General features: G+C 34.7%; 1 protein-coding gene across 1 annotated transcript; it reads left to right on the forward strand.

Moving 5' to 3' along the window:
* The first annotated feature begins 32 nt into the window (after positions 1 to 32).
* Positions 33 to 27,990, forward strand: Nubp1 (NUBP iron-sulfur cluster assembly factor 1). Its single transcript, XM_069831789.1, has 8 exons — positions 33 to 143; positions 2,185 to 2,289; positions 4,754 to 4,890; positions 16,657 to 16,758; positions 18,966 to 19,056; positions 22,301 to 22,566; positions 24,889 to 25,075; positions 27,744 to 27,990. Exons 1-8 carry the CDS (start codon positions 83 to 85, stop codon positions 27,779 to 27,781), a joined length of 987 nt encoding a protein of 328 aa, XP_069687890.1. The 5' UTR covers positions 33 to 82; the 3' UTR covers positions 27,782 to 27,990.

Genomic DNA, 27,990 nt, shown 5'->3' on the forward strand with positions numbered 1-27,990 from the left:
TTTTTTTTTTTGGGTCATTTTTTTTTTTTTTAATTTTGACGGATTCTGTCGGGTTTCCAGGTGTTGCACTGACGGGGATACAATGTATGTGTTGGCAACACTGCGTATGAAGATGGCGGACATACCTAGTAATGCTCCCGAACGTAAGCTGTAATTTAATACTGTTATCTTGGTTCGTTATCAATGACATGTGTTTTAATGCATACGGTTTAATGTTCGGTGAATAGTAATCTCTCGGAAAAGTTATCTGAAATATACTGAATATTCGTAAGGAAATTTACATTCCAATTCTCTACCTAACCTAAACTGAACGGTTATGCACGGGAAATGAATAACGCTGTACAAATTAAGAAAAGTGAAATTAAAGTACACATACTAAGTAGTCATAGTTTTAACTCTTTGGAAAGTGAAATATTTCGTTTGTCGTTTCATAGTATTTTAGAGGACTACCTAATAGGTCTTTGGGTTGCGATCATTACATAGTATGACAAATTGGGTTAAGATTAGCATTAAATCGTAATAACAGTAGGGCGCGCTTCCGAAAAGGGCAGCGGCATTTCCCCTAAGGTTAGAGCCCAGTTTAGGTGTGTGTGTATTAATCGAAAAAATGTAGTATAAACATGCGTCCCATTTTCAATATTTTCTAGCCCCTAATTTTCGATTAATACACACACACACCTAAACTGGGCTCTAACCTTAGAGGAAATGCCGCTGCCCCTGTTCGGAAGCGCGAGGGTGATGGTGAAAATGAATATTCCACAATCACCCTCATTCTGCGAAGCCTCCGAAACTAATACAAAAATGACTGAAAGTTGTTTAGAGCGTTGTATAAGGCAGCTCTTTGGGGAAAGAGATTCAACTTCATTAAGTTCCTTCTGGAAAAGAGTTGATTAGTTGCTGCTTGATAACTCGCTGGTTTTTCTTACCGGTAACTGAGCTCTGGTACTATTTTCAATTTGTTAGTCTTGTATGTTAGTGAGATATCACTATAACTCTGGACCAACCAACGTCTTTAAATTTATGGAAATTATGCATTGCTTTTGACTTATGCTCAGGAATCGTGGTGCTACTCAATGTTCAGTTATCTCAACAATTGCAATATAAGCTAGATTACAATGCTCGAACAATCAGGCATAACAACTTTCAATCCTGAAAGCTTTAGAAACAGTAACAGAAATGCAACAGAACCTCAATTTTCCTAAAACTCTAGCTCTGACAGCAAAATTACACTAGACTCGCTAAAAAATACCAGAAATCACAACTACTTAATAGAAAACATCAGGCAGGTATTGAGCTATCTGAAAAGCAACAACTGGACAGTAGCATTCTCGTGGGTCAAGGCTCACATCGGTATATATGGCAATGAATTAGCAGACCACCTTGCTAACCAAGCTGCCAGAAGTGAAGAGCCCGTATCCTTCAACAAGATGCCGAAGACCGAAGTACTGAAGACACTACGAGGAGAGAGCATGAGGAGTTGGGAACGAGAATGGCGAGCTACGAACAATGGAGTCGAAACAAAGCATCGCATAGAGTTTTCTAAATATTTATTCAATCTTTTTCATTGATCTTTCCAGATTTTCAATATGTATTCATAATTTTTGCGTCGTGATGGCTGCTACAAAACATTGCCCTATTCAACTTCAGCTGTGTTATTTTTTGCATCTCTATCGAACATTGTAATCATTTAAGACTTCCATTTTTATGTATGCTATTTGGCATTTTAATACATTGACTTTGTAAGAATATTAATTGCTTAAATTTAAAATATTGAATCATATATTAGCACATTCATCAATTGATTTTTTGTTCGCAATTCTGTGCTTGTACAGTCAGTCCTATGACATTGTTTTTAACCTATTGATTTTATATTTTGTCATATATTTTGCAAGTTCTTACTACTTTGTACATTGTTCATGTTTTTATGTTCACAATATTGCACACATTATGCTTTTAGACCTGACAATGCCATACATGGTGAAAGTGCTCGTCACATTACAATTGTGAATATGACGTAATGGTCTTTATTTGTATCATTCATTAGGCTAATTAAACTAAGACAGTTATTCAAGGATTTTATAAATTATTTTTTATATCTTCCTACTAAGTTTAAGTCTAAGAATTTACATTACTCAGTAACTACAACACTTTTCAAACTAGTGTTAAAAGCATGTTTTTTTACAGATTGTCCTGGAACCCAGAGTGAGACAGCTGGGAAAGTATCAGCCTGTCAGGGTTGTCCAAATCAGTCAATATGTTCGTCAGGTGCAGCAAGAGGGCCTGATCCAGGTACAGTAATTTGTTTAAGACATAGAATTTCCATGCGTTATTTCACACACCCTTTGCAATGCATCCATGTAAACCAAATTGCTAAGTAATGTCTGCAAGTCAATTACGAACTGCCTCTCGATTCCCTGGAGACCGTAAGACGGTTGGCAATTGCCTTAAGGCTGCGGGTATTAGGAACTATAGGACTGCTCGTAAACAAACTCTTACAGAGGAGAAGCCATAGACCGCTTAGCATATGCTGTCTAGATGGGGTCGATTGTGGAAGAGTCATCTTCAGCGACGAATCCCAGATCTCGACTAGTTATGCAGAACCTGTTCATGTCTATCGCGAGGCTGGCCGATGGCACAGTCGTGCTTATGTGGCTTCAAACCCAAAGCAGGGGCGTCAAGTTCTGGAGGTGGATGTCTCGAGACGGAGCAGGAATGCTACAGCGGATAGATGGGACTCTGTGCACGGATCAGTATATTCATATTTCACAGCACGTGTTTTACCCTTCCACCCGTGAACGTTATCCAGATGGACCACTATTGTTTCCGCAGGATAATTACGCAGTACACAAATCGATGGGCGTTCAGAGATGGTTGTGGGAGAGGCCAGAGATCGAAGAGATTACTCTGCCTCCCCTTTCACATCGAAAATGCGTGGGCCGACTAAAAGGAAGGACGCGCGAACTGATTGCAGACAGACCACCTCGGAATCGTGACGAGCTCTGGGAACATGTTCTTGACGCCTGGGAGGACATCGCCCAGGATCTTGACTATTTTCGGAGGTTTGTCGATTCCATGCCTAGGCGAGCAGAAGCTGTCAGAGAAGCTGAAAGCTATTGGACAAAATATTAGTAGTTCAATAGCCTGTTTTGTTTAATTATTTTATGTATTTTTTGTAAAATTTTTTTAAAAATATATTTTTTGTTTTGTTAGAGGAAGACCAGATGCATCTTCCAAATCTTTATTTTTTTTAGGCTAGATAATAATCCACCATTTTTTTTACTAAAATGAAATTAGGTCCATGAGCTGTGACAATGAATATTACTGCCGTATACTTAAAAAAAAATGCCTGCCACGGAAATCGAAACTGCGACCGATTGCATGATAGCGGCACGCCCCGAGCACCTGAGCCATTCAACGAAGACGAAAACAGTAACCAGCTGCGTGGCTGTTGTTCAACTGCACAGGTGGTTTCGGGTCCAAGGAATGTGCACTGACGCTCTGGAGTGAACAAGGCTCTGAAATCTGCTACAAGGGTCGGTCCGGTTTTTTTTGCCACTACTGTACATATTTTACTACAGGAGAAAAAAATTACTTTACTGCAGAAACCTAGTTGTCAGCTGATTGAAACCATTCGTATTTGTTACTGCTGTGGACTTTTTTCAGACAGTTGACAAACTGAGTGGGACCCGGGATCTGAGTGTCAAACCAGATGTCTGGTAAGGATAAGAACTGCCCTGGTTCCCCTCTGAAAAGCTGGATTGAGGGTGAGAAGACAATAACAGAAGGAAAAGGTGTATTTCGTCAAGTTTGTTCGAAACAAGTAAACTTTCAAAGAATATTCTGAGTACCTCCATGGATTAAATTATTTTCGTTTACAAAGACACGTATTTTAAAGCTTATTGTTTTAAATAATAGGTGAACTGCATAAAAATTCCAAGTGGGTCAGCATTTGCAGACTGCATCTTACATAAAAAATGCATCGAAAAACAGTATTCAGCCTTTACTCAATATGAAGCCAAGAAAATATGAAAATTATATATCTGTGCATATTTTCTATTTTGAATGCACATTTCCCTAACTTGAGCAGGTTTTCATGCTTTTTAATGCATATGACTCTGCAGCATAATTATAATTTATGAAAAAAAAAAGTCACGTCAAAGATTATGATGTAACATTGTAGATATAAGCAACATTTCATCACGTAATTTGCAGAGCCTTGGAAAAAAGAACGTATTTCACTTCTAGAATTAGATCTTCAAAATATTAAAGGAGAAAAATATTTATATTTTTAAATAAGCAGAATAGACACAAAGAGATTTATTTACTTTACAAAATTGAACCATCTGCCATTTGCATGTTACAAGAAGTTTAAAAGAAAGACCATCTCATTCTGCTAAGTCTCTAAGAAATTCTACGAAACTGTTGTAAGGAAACCTGTCTCTGTAATATTAACCAATCTTAATATCAATGCAAATCATTCTGTGTTTTAAAGGAAGTCCTTATGACCTTACAAAATTGAACTAGAAGTACTAGACATTTTTAAATCTGTATGAAAATGGAATTTTACAATTTGGCTTTATCGTATAATTAATTTTTCTTAAAATTGCGTCATTTTATGTATATTGTACAGTAAATACAGTCTTTTGGAAGAGAAGCTTCAGTCCATAAATTAGTTCTGTATGTACTCTGGCTGGACTTTACACTTTATATATATAGAAATGATTTGGTGGTAATTACATTTTCTCGTTCACAGGTATTGAGCTTGTCCGTAACAAGCTAGAAGATGTGAAATATAAAATTCTCGTATTATCAGGCAAAGGTGGAGTAGGGAAGAGCACATTCACAGCTTTGCTTGCACGTGGTCTGGCTGCCAGTGACCCTGATAGAAATGTGAGTACCAGTGAAGTACATATTAATAAATCTCAGTTGTTGTTTATCTTTCTGAGTTTTTGAAGTCTAGAGAGATTAGTGATGTTTCGAAAAATCGGCTTCAATGTCAGCCTCAGCATTTCAAGATTTCTTGTGTATTGTTGCAACAGTGTCAGTGTCTACATTTGCACGTGCACATGGTTTCAGTTGTTAAAGTTGAGTTTAAAATATTCGAATATCTATAATCGATAAAGCAAGAGCCAAAATGTGTAAAAAATTTCTAGGAATACTGGAGAATGCTTCTAACCTGGCAGCGTTACTAGAGATGGGAACCGATTCGAGTCTGGGAATTATTCTAGAAAGAAAAACCAAATATTTAGGTAGGCCTAATATTCTGTTCAGGAATGATTCAGCAATTATGAAAACATGTATCTTTTGTATGGAAGCCGCTAATTGGAAATCGAATTGGCTGAAAGAGCTGGAACGAGAAATAAACAGATTAGGTCTAAATTGGCTATGGAGAGAACTAGGGTCTATAAACACGAGATCTATTGGAAGAATAGTAAAAGAGAGGGCAAACGAAATTTCAAGACAAGAAATTTTTAGTAATATTAAAAACCTAGGATCACTAAAATACTATAGGGAGGTGAAACAGTTTTGGGAACAGGAAGAATATGTTAGACTAAATTCAAGGGAAGAGAGAACGGGAATGGCATGGTGGAGATTAGGTATCTGGAGACTCAAGAATAGGAGAGGGAACGTAGAGAAGGATAAATGTCCTTTGCGTTAAAGTGTCAGGCAACAAATGATTTGAAAAACGGTTGGGTGGATAAAAAATTTCTACAAATAAACGCTATAGTAGCTTATAAAAAATGAATGGTCCCCTTAATGCCAGCAATCTGCATAAATTAGGAAAATTTCTGTTTAGAGTTAAAATTAGATGGGAAGAGAAAGTCAAAGCTCTAACGGAGATGGAATTATAAATGTTGAGTAGTTACACGATAAGAAACTACGAAGAAGAGTAGTCAATGAAGTAATAGAATAATTCTTAAGAGAGTAGGAGTTTTAAGTAAAAGAGATATACTTATTAGTTGATGATTATTATTATTACTTTTATCATTATTATTATTTCTATTATTAGTAGTATTATTATTGTAAACAGAGGATACTTATAAGTTCAAATGTATTAATTTTTTGTTATATTTGTATAGAGAGTGATGGTGGATTAAGAACTGGAATACATCTAATCTGCCATGACGTGAACAATGATTGATGAAATAAATAAATAAATATCTATAAGTTGAAAAGACCGAGATTTTTATGTAAATATTACAAATTTTAGAATGCTTACTCAAACCTGTAATAGCATATGATACAAATTCTACACATGAGCAAACTATGCAACATACCTAAATCAGTTACCCGTGCTGTGCACAGAGAATTAGAATAAAAGCAGCCTCGATATGTATAAAAGAATAGCAGGAGATTTTCTCATTATGAATACTCAGTATTACGTTTTTTTATCAGTTGGAGAATGTTAGCAGTACGTAATTAACTACAATTCCATATATTCATGTGGTTTCTATGGAGAATACCAAGATCTGTCTTTAGCATATTTATTTATGATATAGAAAAATAACAGTGATCATAGACACGTAAGAAGCTATGAGAAGCAAAGAAATGATTTTTCATAAAATATTCCAGTTCACTAAAGATTTTGCAACTTACATACTTTGGAAGTTGTAAAAACCACAGTATGCTGGCTTATTAATTTAAATACAGAAATGTAAAGCTGGTATCTGTGTTGTAGGCTGTGGAGGCTCACAGGGTAGCAGGAGATTAGGGCTTCCATCTTTTCCAGACAATCGGCGTTAGTAGCAGTAGGGATATCAGTCCTGCGCGCTTGCAGCATTTATCCCTCGGTACTCAGTTTAGAGCCTGAGTAAATCCTAAGCCATAGTGCAGCCAAAAAGATGAGATCAATGGAGGAAACCCAAGACTCCATTGGGAATCGAACCTGCAACCTTTTGGCTTGCAGTGCAATGTCTTTACAGCACTGGCATTTGAAAAGAATGTTCTATTGGATCTGCTTATCACAGTTTGGGGAACACTGGCATTGGTAAGGTTAGTTTGTGGCCCAAAGCCAGCCAGAAAGTCTGAAGTGAAATGTTATCTCTCCTCCTCACTTCTTCCTGTTATTAAAATAAAGATTTTCCTTTAATGAGATAAAAGGAAATTCAAATACGCTCAAATCAATTGTTATAATATTTATCACAGCTGAAGTGAAAAATATACAGCAGAGCTTAATAATTTCCTGGGGTCACTGTCAGTAATTGTATTTAGCTTTATTTTAGATAAATTCGGTTATTTTAAATTCTTTGCATTAATATTGTGTTTTATACCACTGTAAATAAAGAATAAGGGAATAATTTGATAGTCTAAATATCACTGATTAACTTTATAACTTCTTTACTGTGATAATATTATAAAAATCACCTGGCTGACTAGTTTCAACGTGGTATTCGTCATTGTCTGAAGTCTAGTGAGGTCTGCGCTGTCTTCTGGTTTCCTGTTGTAGTGGGATGTGTTCATGATTGTGTCGAAAAGGCTGTGTGTTTTGAAATTCAATTGAGTGTTCAAAATGTACTGTGGGTGTGTTTTTGTGTTTGTAAATTTCATATTACTCTAGAGTGTCTAGTTTCTGGTTTCTTGGCTGGATGTGTAGTATTTTCATGTCAGTGTCTATGTTGCTGTAGTTGTGATTGGCAATTTGTGACGTATTCTGCGTAGGTTGAATTGAGAGGGTCCTGGCAAGAAAGTGCCAAGCCACATTTTTGGCCAAATTGAACTAATCATGCCATCTCATGAGAAATAATATATTTAAAATTATGGTGTCAAGAGTTTCTGCAGAAAATCTAACAGATGGCTCTATTATCCGTTTTATGTTCTTGCCCTAAAACTTCTTGCATTCTATAACGGCAAGACAATATCAGGCAACAAAGGTAGTTTGGAGAGAATGGTGCATAGGAGGAAGCTGAAGTTCTCTAATGAATCACATGATGAAGGCAGTGATTCCAGCTCTGATTCTAATATTTGCCACTTTCTGAAGAAGAATTAACATCAAAAACTGAAAAACAGTTGTGTTGCTTGGCATTATATTGCCCTCAGAGTGTTAAATGTAGATGTGTTGGTTGGACAAAGTATGCATTTCATTTCAAAAAATATGTTTCTAATTGTGTTTTCATTATTTATTTAAAGTGATGATACTGTTCATTAATGTCTAACATTTTGTTCCTTTTATTGCCTTATGCGAGTCAAGATATTCTTAAATTTAAAATTGTTGCTTGGCATTCTCTTGTCCTAAATATTTAATGTTTATATGAGTGCATTACCATATTATCGAATTACCATCAAGTACATTTCTGAGTAATATAAACATGTGAACTAATTTGACTTTTATAATACGGTATTTTATTACTTGAAAAAAATATTCATTTTTTAAATATTGTTTCAACTATATCAGTAATACATTTCCCTCAAGATGACAGTAGACCCATTTTGCCACGAGAAGAAGAAAAAGAGTCAGATCACGGCAGATCTTCATTCAATTGTCCTGAAAACAACCTACATCACAGAATGAATATGGAGTTTGAAGAGGTTTCTTGGAAGAAAGGGAACGCAAGTACCATGACTGTAGACAGAAAAATGTGAGACCTGTGAAAATAAAGAAAATCAAACTTACAGATGTAATGAAGCTAATGGAATATGTCCCCCAATCCACCATGGCTTTTACCTCAATTTCAAATATGATGATAATGGTGATGATGGGGAATATGATGTAGAAGATGTATAGGGTATTTCAAAAGTCAATTTAAATATTAAACCGCTATAAATATTATAATATTTGAGATAGGGAAAAAACAAAAACATCACAATGTTGAGCAAACAACGGGGTTTACAAAACATTGGGAAGATGTCCGCCGTTCTCTTGTTCAACGTACAGCATTCTGTTTGTGACACCATGTACAGCATTTTACAGACAATGTCTTGGAATATTGGCATTTCTTGCGAGATGGCATCTTTCAGTTGCAGTAGGGTTGTTGGATGTGTCAGGAAAACTCGTTCTTTAATTTAACCCCACAACCAAAAGTCGGCCGGATTGAAATCTGGAGATCGCGGAAGCCACATTATTGGAAAGTGCCTACTGATGACACGATCGCCAAACTTGTGCGTAATTAATTGTTTTGCGGAGATAAAGATATGGGGTGGAGCGCCATCTTGCATGAAGATTATGTTTTCCATATCGTGATTCCTCATTCTAGGGTTAACGAAGTTCTATAACATGCTGTAGTAGCGCTCCCATTTACCATAAGTCTGTCTTATTCCATTATTGCCCACACCTCTGTAGTAACGGTTAGCGCGTCTGGCCAGGAAGCCAGGTGGCCCGGGTTCGATTCCCGGTTGGGGCAAGTTACCTGGTTGAAGTTTTTTCCAGGATTTTCCCTCAACCCAATATGAGCAAATGCTGGGTAACTTTCGGTGACTATGTTAAGATGTTTTTGTAGTGTGTTCTGTGTTCTGTATGCAATGTTGTGTATTTTAGTTGCTGGACCTCGGCTCGGACTCTTTTCACCAGCATTATCACCTTCATTTCATTCAGACGCTAAATAACATAAGATGATAAAGCGTTGTGTAATGAGGATCGTTTTCCAACCAAAGTCATCAGAAGGCACTTTCCAACAATGTGGCCTCCGCGATCTCCAGATTTCATTTTTAAGAAGTTGTGGTGCGAGTACGGTGAATAATACAGACCTGTTACTAAATCTACGTATTACTCTGTGAAAAGATTTATTAAATCTACATACTTAGACTTCAACAAACAAAATTTGATAACACAATCTCAAGGGAAAAAATGGAACTCTCTGCATCAAAATCCACAGTTAATTCCCGATTTACCACGAAAATCGTCTGTAGCTGCATTTAGACTGGCAACAGGCCATGATTGTTTGGCCAAACACCTGCATAGAATTGGAATATATCAGTCCCCTAACTGCCCATTGTGCAACTCAAACCAAGAAATGGATTCGGAACACCTCAAAATCTGTGCTTCAGTGACTGACCACGATAATATCTTTGAAAAATATTGGAGTGCAAGAGGTCAAATGACTTTATTGTCAAACGCCTGGCATTAGAAAACAACAACATATTTAAATGTCGTTTTCTTTTAATTTTATGTCATTTTGCCATTAGTTTAAGGACATTTTAATGATCATTTTAAGTAGATTTTTAGGTCATCAACATCCGCCCCCCCCCTAGTTATTATATGTGAAACATTGACATGTATCGTCAGCCTTGTTGGCAGAGTTGGTATAGCACTGGCCTTCTATGCCCAAGGTTGCGGGTTCGATCCTGGGCCAGGTCGATGGCATTTAAGTGTGCTTAAATGCGACAGGTTCATGTTAGTAATGTAAAAGAACTCCTGTGGGACAAAATTCCGGCACACCGGTGACACTGATATAACCTCAGCAGTTGCGAGCGTCGTTAAATAAAACATAACATTAAACATTGACATGTATCAGAAAATAAAATTGTTTGTATGCGTCTGAAGTCTGATTAGTATAATATGTAGCTAATTGGCGATGTAGGCAATGGGAGGAGAAAGGAACTGACCACTCTACTCCATTATCTCCTGGCCTTGTTGCCTCATAAGTGGTGCCTTGTTGGTATCACTTGTGAGGTTCAGACTGTCTTCGGACATTTGACTAAACAACAATACGAAAGATTAAAAATCCAGCCAAATCGTTTCCATCACTAACAAAGCAAGGAATGTTGGGAGGGTTGTGGTGGTGTCAGGACGTTCTGTCTCCAGTTATTGATTGCTTCTCCCCCTAGTACCACGTGGAGTGGGCGGGCATGCAGGTCCCTGTAACGTAACATCTCTCTTCAAAGTACAGAATTCACTGAACTATTTCAGTTATTTCTTAATTTGCTTCTACTATTAAAAGGTGTAATTGATTTAAGAAAATAGACACAAACTTGTTTTCTGTTGAAGGTTTACAATAATGTGATACTCACATTACAAATATTATCCAGTTACATAAATCATTACAGATGACATATTCATCAATAAATGTGAAATTGTAATTCATTTAAAAGGCCTGAAGTTTAAAAACGCACATTCTTTTATATAAAAAATGTAATCTAGTACTTATTTTGACTTTATATGGTCTTAGGCGGAATTTGTTTGTTAAATTATAAAATTCATTTATTGGTTAGAAACGAACGTGTCATATTCTTGTTTAATGCTAAACTAATCAGAATTACATACATAATTATATGATAAAGCATTTATTTTTGTGGAAGTTAGGAGCTTCTGACATTCTTCAGTCATCATTTATATCGTAATAAAGATTAACGGTTCTATATGTTTATATGCTTTCATTTTTCCAGAGAAATACACAATTACGTGCTTACTTCAAAATAATACATATTATGATTAGTGATACTTCTTAATATCTCTGTGCACAGTACTGGTAACTGGTTGCGTAGTTTGCTGATGTGTGGAATTCGTATCGTGTTATATTACAGATTTGAGTAAGCATTAAAAAATTTAAAATATTTAAATAAAACTAGTGGCTTGTGCAGAAAATGCTGCTAACTAAGTTCATTAGAAGTTCAAATTAAATTTTTTCAAATTTATTTCCAATAAAGAATACCAGACATCCTGGAAGTTACTTGCTTCCATAATAATGAAACATACCCCTCTGAATGGTTTTCTTCATGCTAAATACTTTTTATTTAACATATACATCTCCAATATATTATTTTAATGTACCGAAGTACATATGATATTTCCATGCAGATATTCTGCGTCGTCATACGATGAAAGAGTAATGGAACAGAGAAAAATTCTCTCCGGCATCAAAAAATTACACAAATGAAGATCGACATATTGGCATTATGATGTGAAAGAATCTGACCCATCTGAACTCTAAGTATGTCAGCAATCCTGTAGGTCATGGCCTTCGTGTAATAGTCTATTGTTTAGTGTAGTGTGTGTTTTGTTTTATTCTGAAATGCAATTAATTAGTTCTCAAAACTGACGAAAGATGAATTTTGTAAAATAGAAAAATGATATAGGAAAATTTACATTTCACTGAAAACTACTATTTTTCTGAAAAACTTTGGGTTCCAAGCTTCAAAATGAGGGGTGATTTATTATAATCCATTCAGCCGTTTTCCCGTATTTTTCATTACCAGTTCAAATTATATATAGATTCTCGGTCTTTTAAGCTTACATTGAGATGTTTTGAACTCAGTTTTACGTATCAGTGGCAAAACAAACCGGTAACATGTGAATTTACAATTTTAAGTTGAATCAAGTCATTCTGTCCCGTGAACTAAAAGTACACGAATGAGCTGAATCTGTAATATATGTATAATCAGGCCTGTATTTACACATGGGCCCAAACCTTGTGGGGCGACAAAATGTTGAGGAAAAAATCGACCTTGTCAGACTCAGGAATGTTTGAATCATCTGCAATAGATCATGATCTGACTTTGAGAATGTTCATGTGCTAGCTAATGAAAACCATTCTTTGCTGCCTCACTGATTAATTTTGTTGCTACTATTGTGTTAGATTGTTTGCGGTGATCAATGTGCGTTGTGTCAAATTAAGTAACCTAAATGCAAATTTGAGCAGTAGGCTGCAAAGTGTGCATTCGTTACAATTTCATTATTGTGTCTTGGTTAAGGCTAAATGATCGACGATTCCTGCATTCTCTTATTCTCTTACGATAAATTCTGCTCACCGCTACCCCAATCTATTTGGCTTCTCATTTTCAAAGTTTATCCACATATCATGAGCTAAGTACAGGTCTCATCATAACAACTTACTCATTACACCCTGCCACAAGACATCTTTATATTCTTCATCCTGCACAGTGTCAGTTGCTAGAAATTGGAATTCGCTTCCGAGTGGTGTACAATAACTTCATAAATTACATAAATTTTTGTTTAACAGGTTAATTACTGATTAATATTTATGACTGAAATGAAACTAACATTTGCCCATTCTTATTATCACCGTTAATTTCTCTAAATTGAATACAAAACTCTAATGGCAAAATCTCATAATATTATCTTCATCATATCAATATATTTTAGATTTGTATTTGCTCCCTATAACATAGTTCTAGTAAACTACTGTTAAATTAATTCTCATTATTTTAACCACTATAGTTACCTCAACTTCATTATAATTCTTTACATATTGCATGTAGATGAATTGAATTACATTAGCTTATAAATTAATTTATTACTTTTTCGTGTAGGCTTTCTCTCAGATTAAATAAACATGTACTAGTCTTTAAAATTTAACCGAAGAAAATATTGCTGGAGAATCTTGAGTGTATCGTAAATATTCAAAATTTAAATATGTATGTCACTTATCATATTGATTAAGGCTGATTGAGTGGAAGAGAATGCCTTATGCACTCCAAGCAAAGAAATTTTTCAAGAATTAAATATTTAGCACTCCCCTGCATCTACATCCAAGAAACTGTTTGCTTTATACATAAGAATCTTAACTATTTTAAAAGGAACTCTGAAACTCTCAACCATAGCACAAGAACTGCCAACAACTTGCATATAAACTGTCACACTATTACCAAAAGTCTCAACAGTACTTCTCATACAGGTATCTTATTTATAACAAGATACCTGGGATATTAAACTTTTAAATTATGAAGGTTTCAAAACCAGGGTGAAAACTATTCTGCTCCAGTCCATGCTGTTCGAAATCACTGATTTCTTGCATTAAAGCTATAAAGCAAAATACCTGCCTTCATTACTGTTGCACATAATTTTTTCTCCAAACAATATTAACAATAATGTAGGACTATCTTGTTTTTACCTAATCTCTGTTAATTTATTTATTTAATGTCTTGCAAACGGAAAATGTATTATATATCTTGTTATTTATTGTATCTTTTGGCAGTTTCACTATTCTTTGAAAACTTAAGAGTGTTAAAATTAAATTCATACTAGAAATCAATTAAATTCATACTAGAAATTATTTGTGTGTGTTTTTTTTTGCGTTTGTATTTTGTGTTTGTATCTAATGACGAACCTATAATCTGTAATAGATTGTACAGGGAATGAATAAATACAATACAAAACTCTGCCAGCAAAAATAAAACATTCTATTCTATTCTGAATTTTGGACACGGCACTTAGTTAAGGACAATATTCCTATTTCGCAGGTAGTAATTTATGTTAAATTGTTGTTACATGCGTTTTTTTAAGTTTCACTGCTAAATGTCAAAGATTTACATAATTTGTTAGTTGGTGGTGTGTGCAAAACTTTTTTGGGCCCATGAACATGACACTATGTATGGGGTTCTGTATAATCTTAGACAAAATATTGTTAACGTGTTTTAAATATAGATAATTATTACATTTACGAAATTAATCTATTTATGAAACTGTAAACTTGATTGATGGTGATGAACTATTCTCAAAATGTTTGATTGCATATTGTGAGGAGGAAAAAATCGTAAGAGAGTTATCAATTGTCCAGAATATTTGTATCGCTAGTATGTTTTAAAATATAACAACTTTGTGTTAAAGAATTATGTGTTTTAGAGATTAATATAAAGTAAATTAAATAGATAACACAGATTTGAAGAAAAATTGTTTAAAGTCTTATTAATTACTATGAAATGAATTGAGTAGGCAAAACGAATACTAAAATATATTTGAAATCATTTTAAGCGGAGTCTAACTTCGCAATTTCTAAAGCAACAGACCTGTCTCTTCACATCATATAAGTTAACGTGTTCTATTGTTGCATTTGTACCCATAAGTAATATATTTTGTATGCTAGAAGTTAAAATACAACAAATAGGTGTGTGTACTGCAAAGTACTTTCAAGGCATGGCACTAACGAGTATAGAGAAATAAATTAATAACATTATTCATAGGTATTAATAAAATTGTATGTTATATTCTTTTGTTTGCAACACGTTTTGCAGTGCCAGTCTGTGAAATTACACAACTAAAAAGTCTTCTGTAATTAGTTTTATGAAATCATTTCATGTTATAATCATGGAAGTTCATGTTCCTGTTGAACATAATATTTTTATGCCGTAATATATACATTCAAAATTATGTTTGTAGTTTAATTTTTTGAAATCAAAGCCAAGTTGTTTGACAGTAATTCAATATTAGAGATTAATTAACCTCTTACCTGCTTCCCAAATGTCACTTGTTTGCTAGTTAAGTAGGCCAGGTCTGGCGGCCAGTGTGTCCTTTTTCGTGCAAACTTCACGTTTAAACTATGTGAGGAACCTGAACTCTCCCTGTACTTGGTAAAGGGTTGTGTTGTGTGAGTGGCGAAGATCAATAACCCATTCCCTTCATGCCTGTCAGAATTTCTCATTCCTATGTCATTTGGACATGCAATGTCCGTGACTTAATTTACATAACTTAGTGCTTGTCGACAAACTTTCATAATAATAATAATAACAATAATAATAATAATAATAATAATAATAATAATTATTATTATTATTATTATTATTATTATTATTATTATTATTATTATTATTATTGTATGTATTTATTTACACTGCAAGTGGGCAAGCACCCGGTGGCATACACAATATAAACAATACACAATAAAATTACAATACACAATACAATTATACAATACACAATACAATAAGAATACACAATACAGTTTAACACAATAATTACAATTAATAATAAAACATAAAATAACCTAATTTTACAATACAACCTACATTTGTATAGGCCCTACATAAGTTTCAATAGTCTTTCACTTTACTCTCATCTCACTCCCTGTAGTGGCACTATGACGCATTTCACTGACACTTTACGACACATTTCACTGACACTATAGAACACATTTCATTGACGCTATAAATTATCACTTATCGGAACTATTCACTGCACTGTAAAACCATAACTTCACTGACTCACCTCGCTTCACTGATACAACAGTTCAAATAAGTCAAATAATTACATCCTTATGCATACTTATAAACAGAACTACATTTAAACTAAACATTTCTAGTCTAAGGCCCTCTTACACGCTATTTTTAAATAATTTACAATTCAAACCAAGGGAGTAACTCGTCAGGCTAAATAAAATACATGTCATCTTAAAAAATTAAATGTTAAATGTCACCTTAATTTTAATTTGCACTTTATACACAACTTTTTAAGTTCTTCTGGAATCTCATTAAGGAAGGACAGCCCTCAAAGACCGCTGCAGGTAGGTAATTCCAATCATTTATAATTCTATTTAAAAATGAGAATTAACCTACATCTGTTTTCTGTTTCCTACATTTGATTTTAAAATCATGATCCTTCCTACCATAGTACGTTGGCTTTTCTAACCAAGCCGTTATGTCTACCCATGCTTTCTGACCTAGATGTGCTCTATACAATGATGTTATTCTAGTTTTCCTACGTCTGTTTTCCAAAGTTTCCCATTTAAGTTCTTTTATCGTATCTTTTACCTTTAACAAATTTAGCTGCCCTATATTATTATTATTATTATTATTATTATTATTATTATTATTATTATTATTATTATTATTATTATTATAAATAGTAAGTAGTAACATAGTAAGTTTCGAGAATAATCTTCAGCTGGAATGGTGGATTATGAATATTTGAGAGCCACACACTGTGTTGTGCAGTTATTAAACGAAGATAACTTGAGGATTTATATTTCGTGTTTTTTGTTGTACATGTAGGTTGCTGTTCTTGATATTGACATTTGCGGACCTTCAATGCCACGTGTGATGGGCGTTATGGGTGAGCAGGTACACCAGAGTGGCTCAGGATGGTCTCCAGTTGTAAGTTGAATCTTTCTTCTTCTAGAATAGAATAGAATTAAAGGTGATATTCTATTTATATATTTTTATGTTACTTTATTTATAATTTTTTTATACTTAACTGTTCGTCATTCACCCATATGCAGCCAGTTGTATAGACCAATTTACCGACAGTCATTGCCCAGAGTGCACTATAAGAGGCTGATCTGAGCTACACCCCTGGTGGGAGGAGATGATGATGATTTGAGGTGCCAAAGGAGAACTGGAGCTCCTGGAGAAAACCGTAGTGTTATCTGGACCATGGACTTGTCCAACACAAGTTATAAATCGGGAATGTACCGGGGATCGAACCCGGATCTACAGGATTATAATTACAGTGATCTATCCCTCTGGTGTTACTTTGTAGTGCATGAAACAAGAAAGCTAAAATCTATAACACATACAATTGTTATGAAAAATATCAGCTGTTTTGAATTTTTGGAAATATTGATGGGATCCTGATTAATACAGTATATTTACTTTTTGTCTCCAAATACAAAAAATGCTGCATCACGTAAATGTTGGAAATATCTTCTCAGTGATGAATCTATTACCTCGAATGTCTAATATACTAAAATTCTGTCTTCTTACTCAACATGATCATCTGGCCAAGCATATAAATAATATTGCAATTTCTGCCTCATTGAATTGTGTGTTGCTTATTGCTTAAAAACTGTTTCATGAACTGTAGTTCAGTGCTGCCGTGTTGCAGTGTTTCAGATGGCTTACTGAACTTAATTATAATATTTTTAACACTTCTATATTTGAAACTGAGTTGATTCAAATGCTAGATACAGAATCAATTAAAGAATTACATGCAAATAGCATTATTAGTATCTTCCTAATGTTTATTTTTTTGTGCTTTATTATAGGTTAGAGACTATTATAAGATTCACTTATAAGAGGGTAGTGTAGTGTAGAGTGGGGTAGTTTGTCACATTTCATGTTATACATAAATCACTTGAGATAAACTGAAAAAACTAGTGTCTCGTCAAAAATAAGTGGACATTGACGAGCTAGTAGCTTAATCTCAAATACAGAACTCAACTCTTGTAATGCTAAATTTAAAACACTTGAGCTACTCCTAGAAGTGAAGCTTAAGAATTATCTAATCCCTAGTAAATTAGATGCAAGAAAACGTATTATTTTGTAAGAGTTAACTGAACAGTGTCATTATCTGTCATTATGTGTATGATCATCTGTTAATAGTAGTATTATTTTACGTATTACTGACATTATCTCAGCTAGCCCTATCCTGTGAGACTATGATGGATAATGTTTCTGTGAAGGTTTCCTTCAAATACTCGTACCTTGTTTTGTTATTTCATTTCCATTGAAACATTTTTTTTTATTATTGGCATTATTGCTATGTGATTAATTTATCAGTGTTTGTAGTTTGTATATAACGTCAAATAAAGAAAAACCTCTCAACTTTTTAATTCATATATTACGTATTTAAATTGAAAGAAGATAACTTACATAAAATTAAACAGATTTTATAAAATGTGTGGAAGAATTCACAGAACTTTAAGAAAACAAAACATTGAAAACTGCAAAGTTAAAATTTTATAAAATGATGGCAGTACCTATTTTAACTTATGTAAGTAAGAACTGGACACTTAACCACTAGGAATGAAGGAAAATTGAAACAGCAGACATGAAGTTCGTATGTTCAGTAGCGAAAGTAACACTTCTAGACAAGAAAAGAATAGATGAACTACAGACTACTGGTACCAGCATAGCCAAAGGATGGAACCTAGTATAATCCCTCTTAATAGGTTATAGACCTAAAGGAAGAAGAGATGTTGGACATCCCCTAACAGCTGGACAGATAAATGTTCTTGATGTGGAAACAGGTGTAGAGGTCTGAATCGAAGAAGAAGAAGAAGAAGAAGAAGAAGAAGGAGAAGAAGAAGGAGGAGGAGAAGGAGAAGAAGAAGAAGAAGACTTGTTTAAATGTAACATTCTATGCTGATTTCGACTTCGTGTCCGGGGAAGTGGAAGAATGTGGATGTGAATAGAAATTCTTCTGATTTACACATTGACGACTTTCCTTACAAAAAGAAGAATGCTTAGGGTATATGATGTAGAAGTTCTGTAGATATTTATTAGATGTTAGCCTACTTGTAGCTTTCATTTCATACTCCACTTTTGTGTGAGAATTGTCTGATGAAAACTTTCTGTTGCAGTATGTGGAGGACAACCTATCTGTCATGTCCATTGGCTTCTTGCTGTCCAGTCCAGACGATGCCATTATATGGAGAGGGCCAAAAAAGAATGGTATGCTTTGATTTATTGTATTGGTTAAATAAGGAATTGTATTTCTCAAATCTAATTGTTGGTTTATTATTTTACAGTATGCCCAACAATTGCATGCCCTTAAACCCAGTGCATTTACAGATTACGGCACTTTGTAATATCTGCAGTGTACGTAGTCTGTGTGTTTGTTTTAGATGTGTGCTAATATCCTTGTGAGTACAGATTTAAGATTGATGTTGTTCATTGAAAACTTTGTTAATAGCGTTATGTATAACATACATTTATTATGACTGCTTTCTGGATATTGTGGTGTAGATATTAGATACAGTAGATTCACTTTCTTGAGATTTTTATTAAATTACTAGCTGTACCCGTGCGCTCCACTGCACTTATTAGAAATAAATATAAAGTAATTACATAATTAAAATAGAACATTGGGTCCAGGGAACATTCGTGTTTGATAGAAGAATAAATCGTTTAATATGCTACTTAATTTAAATTGTATTTAAATCATTAAAGTGCTATCATTTGGTCCAGAGATCACTCATTAGGTGCAAATATAATTCGTTTAACATTTTTCTAAATTAGTCTTGAATGCATCCTTTAATAAATCACTCCAAATTAATAGAGTTGATTGTGTACAAGCTCATTTTTATCTTAACCTTACTGTGCATTTTTTTTATTAAGTTTATTTTATTCACGCCTTAACATCTGTGGTCATGTCGCGTGTTTAGAATGTGTGGGTATACCAGCAGGCCGTTTCTACTCTTGTAGAGTTCCTGTTTCTATTGTGTGTTGTAGATGGCTTGTGTTCATGTAACTGATTATAGATTTTGATTAATGTTCATCTTATTGGTAATTGAGGCGGTGATGAATAATGGCATGTATCTTTCCAATCCGGCATTTGCCTTTATGACTAAGGGAAATCATGAAAAACCCCAGTCAGATTGGTCGGCCACGGGGTTTGAACCCGGGACCCCCAAATGCGTGTCTCAAATGCTACCGCCTGAGCCAACTTGCTCGGTTGTATATCATTGTTAATGCAAATAAAAAATGAGGTACCCTACATAAATATTATTTTAAGAAACACAGCAAAGGAATATGGGTAAATTATGAGCACAGGAACGCCATTTCATGACACCTTTTAAAAAAACTCAGCTCCAGTGATCTCTATGGTAAAATGAGCGTATAAAATTAGACTATTTTATGTGGACCAAATAAAGTTGCAATAATCAAGTTATACAATATTTCGCAGAATATCAAGTTTTCTGTGAGTACAGATTTCTTTTCATCTTACCTCAGTCCTCATTTGTAGCATTACATCCATCTAGAGAAACTACAAATTTCAAATAGTGAAGGTTAATTAGCTTCTGAGATTACTTCATACAAACACACAAAATATTCTCTGTATATTAATATTGATAAACGTCAAGGCCGCTTTAAATAGACAAAGTCATTTGTTTTGATTTCATTGTAGCCATCGTTGTCATTCCTGCAATAACTCCTATGTCATATATATAGATTTTCAGATTTTTTCTCTATTAAATAACTTAAATAGTGATGCAGCAAATAATACAATCTACTATATATATCTTAATTATATTTCTTTCTTTCGAAAATGTAAGAATTCACGACCTCCTATGCACTACTGCCCTAGAATGAATAAATTTGTTTTTCTTCCTACTAAAAATTTAATATTTTGCACATAGAAGGTACGGAACAACGACACTATAATCTGAGGCGGTGGTGGAAATGTATTGTATTGTTATTTTAAAACTCTTGTATATCCTTAAATATCAGTCCTATCAAAATTTTGCCTGGGATAAAACGTATCGGAAATCATTTTTAAAGAAACTTTTGTTATGTAACATTTTTCACAAAAATCAATAATAAGCGAGATATTTTGGTTTATTTAATTCAGGCCCCCTTATAACCCCCCTTTTAAATAAAGCATTTTGAATGCTATGTAGCCTAAAATATAAGTTACAAAGAACTTAATTTATATTCCAATTTTCATCGAAATCTGTTCAGCCATTATCACATGAAAAGGTAACAAACATCCAGACAGACAGACTTAAATATCAGTCCTATCAAAATTTTGCCTGGGATAAAACTTATCTGAAATCATTTTTAAAGAAACTTCTGTTATGTAACATTTTTCACAAAAATCAATAATAAGCGAGATTTTTCGGTTTATTTAATTCAGGCCCCATTATAACCCCCCTTTTAAATAAAGTATTTTGAATGCCATATAGCCTAAAATCTAAGTTACAACGAACTTAATTTATGTTCCAATTTTCATCAAAATCTATTCAGCCATTATCACGTGAAGAGGTAACAAACATCCAGACAGACAGACATACAAACAAAAATTTCAAAAAAGCGAATTTTGGTTTCAGGGTGATTAATTATATATGTTAGGACCAATTATTTTTGGAAAATCGAAAATTACCAGAAAAATTTCGGCTACAGATTTATTATTAGCATAGATATACCTATATTAAATTAATTATAATTCATTGAATTAAATTAGCTCATAAATTAAGTTACTACTTTACCTTATAGATTTATCTAAATTTAAATAAATGTGTAGTGAAGATTATTGCTGGAGAACCTTTTAAGTGTAGTGAAAATATTTGTAATTTAAATTTATGTATTGTATTGATTAAGGCTGGTTGAATGGAAGAGAAGGCCTTATGGCCATAACTCTGCCAGCGAAAATAAAACATTATTATTATTATTATTATATAACCGAGATGACTATAATTTGTTTCGTTTCCAAATCTCGTTAACTTCATTGTATTTCTGTTGAAAATTTGAAGTGTCTGATACAGATGTCCATGAATATATGCTGGAGATTCTGTTCTAGTAACAGTCTCTACGATCTCTGGTCTGTTGGCTGGTATTTCTTTATCAGTTCGTATCGGAATTTTCCAACAAATGCTAAATTCAATCGTCGTCACTATCATGTATCATATAGGAGCTGGTCTCCTAGGTTGGAATGTCTCTTGGGCTGAATACTACTATGAGGCTAAATAAGCTCGTAGTTAACAAAGTAGCATTTTAAAAGATCTTATTTTTTAACACTAGAAGGTTTAAATGGTAACAGTGACCGTAATTGGTAGATTGTTCCCATTCTATTGGCATTACTGTATTGTTTAATGGAATAGCTTGGTGGTTATTTAGCATTGTGATCTTTTATACTTGGATATAGATCAGACATTTTTCAAGCATCTTAGAATTATTCTTGTATATTTTCCTTGAGGCATGATCCGGCAGTTCTTGAGTGAAGTGGACTGGGGTTCGTTGGACTACCTCGTCATTGACACGCCACCGGGGACGTCTGACGAACATCTGTCGGCAGCACAGTACCTGCAAGCCGCAGATCTCACTGGCGCCATAATACTGACAACGCCGCATGAAGTGGCACTGCTGGATGTGCGGAAAGAAATTGATTTCTGTCGGAAGGTCAACATTCCTATACTCGGTGTTGTAGAAAACATGGCTGCTTTCGTCTGTCCAAAATGCAAGGTAATGCTACATGTCTTGAAAATTATATATTCACTGTAACTGCGTACATGAGTTTAAGTATTATTGAATAATAGAATAATGGAGACTAAGAATCTGAATTCATAGCTTTCAGAAAAGTAGAATACATACAGGGTGTTGGGAAAATAAGGCAAATATTGTGACAACTGATAGGTAATATCTGCACGAACTGAAAATCCCTCCACAACTTTTTCCTTACTCTAATAGTTGTCCAATATTTAACAGTGCACTAGACTATAATGTTTTCAAATGAATGCAAAACTTATGCAGCTTGCAAGATACGCTGCCAACAGGGACTTTGGTTGCATCAGTTCTCATCTCTTTTACTGTGAAGTTCCACTACAACTGTATCACAAAATTGTTTTCTTTCTTTTACATATTATTATTATAATTATTTGTTGTTGTTATTGTTGCTGCTCCTGCTGCTATTGATATTGTTGTAACGTAGGTAAGAAGTATCATTATTTATTTTCAATTGTCTTTAGTGCCTGTTAAACATACTGTTATTGTTATCTTAGAGTGTTATTTATTTAATAAAAAGAAAGCTGTTAACACAAATTTTGGCTTAATAAAATTACGTCTTTATTTACGTACATAGGTGTTTAATCCAGAACATAAAAAGATGTGTGGAATTATTACATTGATACTCATTTCTGTGTTTTAAGGAAGTGCATATTGTCATGTTGAAAGATAGCATACTTACTGCCCGTGCCTCACTTCCTGAGCTGTTTCTTTGCGGGGTGAGACGCAGAGGGGGTGAGTGGGAGGTGCTGGGTACCGCATGTGCCTACTACCCTACGTTCAACACATCGGCCTTTTCAGGATTACTTTCGTCAGCTATGGAGCAAGATCAGCCATGGACAAGCGAATGTATAGGCTGTCCCCTCATAAAACAAATTATGTCCTACTCATCAATTCCTGTAACTAAACACTAATACCAGTTGTAGACTACAGTCTCTACTTGAGATTATCGACTTAATGGCGATTACAGTTGTCACGTGTACACATCCGTAAACTCTTTCCTCTGTGGCAGTGTTCCTCAAACATTTTTCCACCGCGAAACCCCTTTTAATCTAAAGTGTAACTGCGGAATCCTTGTAATATTTTATTAGTATTTAATAATTAACAGACAAATGAGAGCTAGTGTCTCAATAATTTTGTTCAGTGGAACTCTCGGTTCAGGACGTGAGATACGGGCAGTACTCATCCCTTGACTTCAAACCTCTTGAAGGTGAGCTTCTCATACACACCTACTTTATATAGCTGCTTTGTCAGTGTCGTGCCTTCATTAATTATTTGCCGTATTTACTCACGTAATAGACACCATCACATAATGTATGCTTCCCAGTTTTTGACTAATACGTAGGGGAAAAAATCGCCGCATAATGTATATACAATCGTAATGTTGGATGCACTTCCCATGTTTAAATTTTTTAAACACAGAGTTAATTTATCATTACTCATATGTATGTATTTATTTGCACTGCAAGTGGGCAAGCACGCGGTGGTATTGGTACAACAATATAATATAATATGATTGGTTGTTTTTAAAATGTAAAAATGGGTCGTCATTGGTTCTTTTTAATAGTTGAAAAACTTCAACATGCTATGAGCAGTATTGCAGTGAAGTCGATTGTTCTCTTGTAGCGTAGCTTGCTTCAGTTCTGTTCTGTTGCTTTATAATAAACCCCAATAAGTGTAAATGTACAAGTTACTCGGCAAATTTCAAGTTAAAAGTAATTAAATTTTCAGAAATTCGCGAAAATAGGGCTGTTGATCAAGAGTTTACAGTTCCTGAATGCAATGTGCGTAATTGCGAAAATAGAAATGCCAAACAAATCAAGAAAGCATTTAGAAGTCCAGGAAGTGGCAAGTATGCAGCTATTGAACGTGAACCATTGCAATAATATGTAACTGACTTGCGTAATAATGGAGTACGAAATGTTGCAATAAAAGCTGTTAACTCGCAAGAAGTATGGTCCTCAGTTTCCCTCCATCTAAAGCAAGCAGGGGATGGATAGGTTTAGGCTGTTTCGCACAATAAATTGTGATACTTTTCAAGCTACAACCAGCACTGTGTACGAGATGTGCTTAAATGCGTAAGTTATTTTTATGTTCCCTTTGTGTAATTACTCTTTTGTTCTTAAAAAAAATATTTGCACATTTCCCTAACACTCTGTATTATTTTATGAATATTGATGAGTTGATATTGATATTTTATTGATGAGTAGAGTAATATGAATTTATTGTTACGTGACTATAAGAATTGACAAAACATTAATAAGAAAATGTTTGTGTTTTTAGACGGAAACAGACATTTTTCCTGCAAAGACAGGCGGAGCAAGTAAGATGGCTCAGGAGCTGGGGGTTCCATTCTTAGGACGAATACCATTGGACCCTCGCCTGGCACGCAGCTGTGATGAAGGAACCAATTTCTTAACTGATGTACCAGATTCTCCTGCCACAATGGCATTCAGCAAGTTGTTGGAAGGTAATCAGATTAAAAGAAATTATCTTTACTTCTCTTACAATAAATCGAATTTCAACTGCCAGTGTGACATATTTTTATATGAAATTTTGTAAATTTAAAATAATACATTTATGCAGGATGAGAGAGAATAAGTGTGAGGAAAGTCATTGTTCTGGTGTGAAGTTGAGGCTGTCGAAGATGGAGTTCGAACTTGTTCCTCCTTCAATCTTCATCTTGTCCATTTGTTACGAGAATGTGTGAGCATTAGAGTCCAGTTTGACAAGGCTCATCTTTGCCATATTACAAGCTGTGAGATGACAAAGGAAAAGAGTGCAAAGCAGCATTTACATCTTACAATTAATATCATTTGAGCTCATAACAGTTCTCTTGTGAGCTGACATACAGGAAAACTGCAGCCTGCTCATTTTGTTCAGATTGCACGCACAATGAATGTGGGCGCACTTCAATTATAATGAAGATGTATATACAGTAAACTTCACACTTTTAAGCTCTGGCAAAATTCCTGTACTTTCCATGTTAATTTATATGTTTTTGTTTGTTGTTGTTTTCTAATGCCAGGTGTTTGACAATAAAGTCATTTGACCTCTTGCACTCCAATATTTTTCAAAGATATTATCATGGTCAGCCACTGAAGCACAGATTTTGAGGTGTTCCGAATCCATTTCTTGGTTTGAGTTGCACAACAGACAACTCCACTGAATAAAATACCAGCCAAATTTCTTTCTGATGCCGATGTTCTCATTAAAACCACATTGAAGGAAATACTTCAGCTTCCCACCGACACACCAGACAACATGCTTTATGCTGACAGAAAATACAAGGGATTGGGACTATTTAAATCTAGCTGGGAAGCTTTTTTGCAGCATGTCAGAGCTTACAACGATCCCAATATATCCATGTAAACGCTTGTCGCAACTTGTCTAATGAAATTGGGGTTTGTTTAAATAAACTTGGACTTCAAAACATCTCTTCTGATTCACTTCAAGTGAAAAAATTGAGACAAGAGCTCAGGGAGCGAGCATTTCAATCTTGGTGCTCTTTAAATCAGAAAGGGAAAGGCGTCATCCTCTATAAGGAGTTCACTCCCGCCAATAAATGGATCCGACAACCTGATCGTCTCACTAGCAGTGAATGGAGACTAGCTCTTAAAATGACAGCTAATGTTTGTCCGCTGCGTGCTATACCAGGAAGGTCCCGAGACGGAAACCACTGTCGTCGTTGCGTCAGTGAGATTGAAACTCTTGGCCACATTTTGGGTGCCTGTCCTTTCAGCGAGACACTGCGGAACTCTAGACATCACAGAACCAGGTCCATGATTGCCGAAGCCTTGAGGAAGAAAGGTCTCACTGTGCACGAAGAAGTCCATGGCATCTCTCAAGAGGGATCCTGTCGGCGAATTGACATGCTTGCATTCCACCAGGCTCTACATCCGCCTACATTATCGACCCGACTATCAGGTTCGAGGCACAGGAACAACAGCCACGCAGAAAAATGCAGAATTTATGAGCTCACAGTTCCATTCTATTTGGAGAAATATCGCCTCACCTCCATTGAAGTAGTTGGGCTAATGGTCGGCGCTAGGGACACAATACCTCGCCTCTTTGTCACTTTCTGCAAGAAGTTCCAGCTGAACGACGACTTTATTCGTGATGTTTCCCTTGCCGCTATCAGAGGATCACTTGCCATTTTAAAATACCATCTGTACTTTGTTTCCTAAAAAGAGAGAATTTTGCTCGAATATCTAATCTGTTTGTTTACTATGTTTAGGCCTGTTATATGCATGCTATTATCTTTCCTGTACTTAATTTTCCCTTTTGTTCGTTCCCCTCATTTCTCTTTTGTGGTCTGTTTTTGTTTTCTCTCAATATGTTTATTATGCTTTGTCCAAAGAGGCAGTCCCGTCATTGGGAAAGCTGAAAGAGTGTCTTTCAATGTGTCCAATTCTAAATGTGAATTGGGGGATTGAAAAAGAAAAATCATTTTACATTGATGAAGTGGGATGGAAAGGACTCATTGTGACGACCACAAAATTCTGCGATAGCTGCAGAGTGTCCTCTATTGGTAGCAATGTTATTAACATACTTGAGGATGGAATTGCATTTTAAATGCCATTGTTATTGAGTCTCTGTATAAATTCATTTGTTAATAATTTCGTAAATCAAGTTGACTGTTAATCTTTCTCAAGAGGCAGCCTTGAATTTCGAGGAAGCAAATGTACTGCTGCTGAACGATGTTGACTTACAATTAAGAACCAATTCATTATTCTGTAAATTAAATCTATTTTTTTCCTCCGTTATAAACAAAAGATACGAAAATTCAGGCTATAAATCATCCATAAGGTTTATCTAATTTATATCTGGCATAACTATTTGAAATTGGAAAGTTTCAGATATGGTTCTATTTGGAAGACAGAGCCTGAGAAAAAGAGAGGGAGAGAAGGCCATTTGCTTAAAAAATACCTGACATGTTACTAACCATTCTATGCAGCCTTTAATATTGCCACATGGCTTTGCAATATTGAAATAAATGATAAAAAAAGTTTTGTTGTTCTTATGGCAATTTAGACATCTTTTCTCTCTGGCGTCCCAGTATAGCTTCACTAAATTTTCTTCATGCTGATGACTGAAATGTTACAAATAGAAAAAAGTATTTTATGTTATTGTTACAGGTGTTGTGAAATCATGTGAAGCACCTGGCAGCAGCTGACTTTCTATGTGTATACAAAGACTGGCTGAAGATGAAGGAAAATGTATAAGTAGAAGTGTGCGAGGGAGATTGTAGTGAATATTTTCTTTTCTGAATTTGTGAAATATTATATTCTTCCAATACATAAACTGTTATGTGTATATTGTATGTATATGCACTTTTACTTTAACACTAAATCATATCTGAAATATAAATGAAATTTGTTGTAA

This window comes from Periplaneta americana, chromosome 7 (assembly GCF_040183065.1).
Source record: "Periplaneta americana isolate PAMFEO1 chromosome 7, P.americana_PAMFEO1_priV1, whole genome shotgun sequence".
NCBI lineage: Eukaryota > Metazoa > Arthropoda > Insecta > Blattodea > Blattidae > Periplaneta > Periplaneta americana.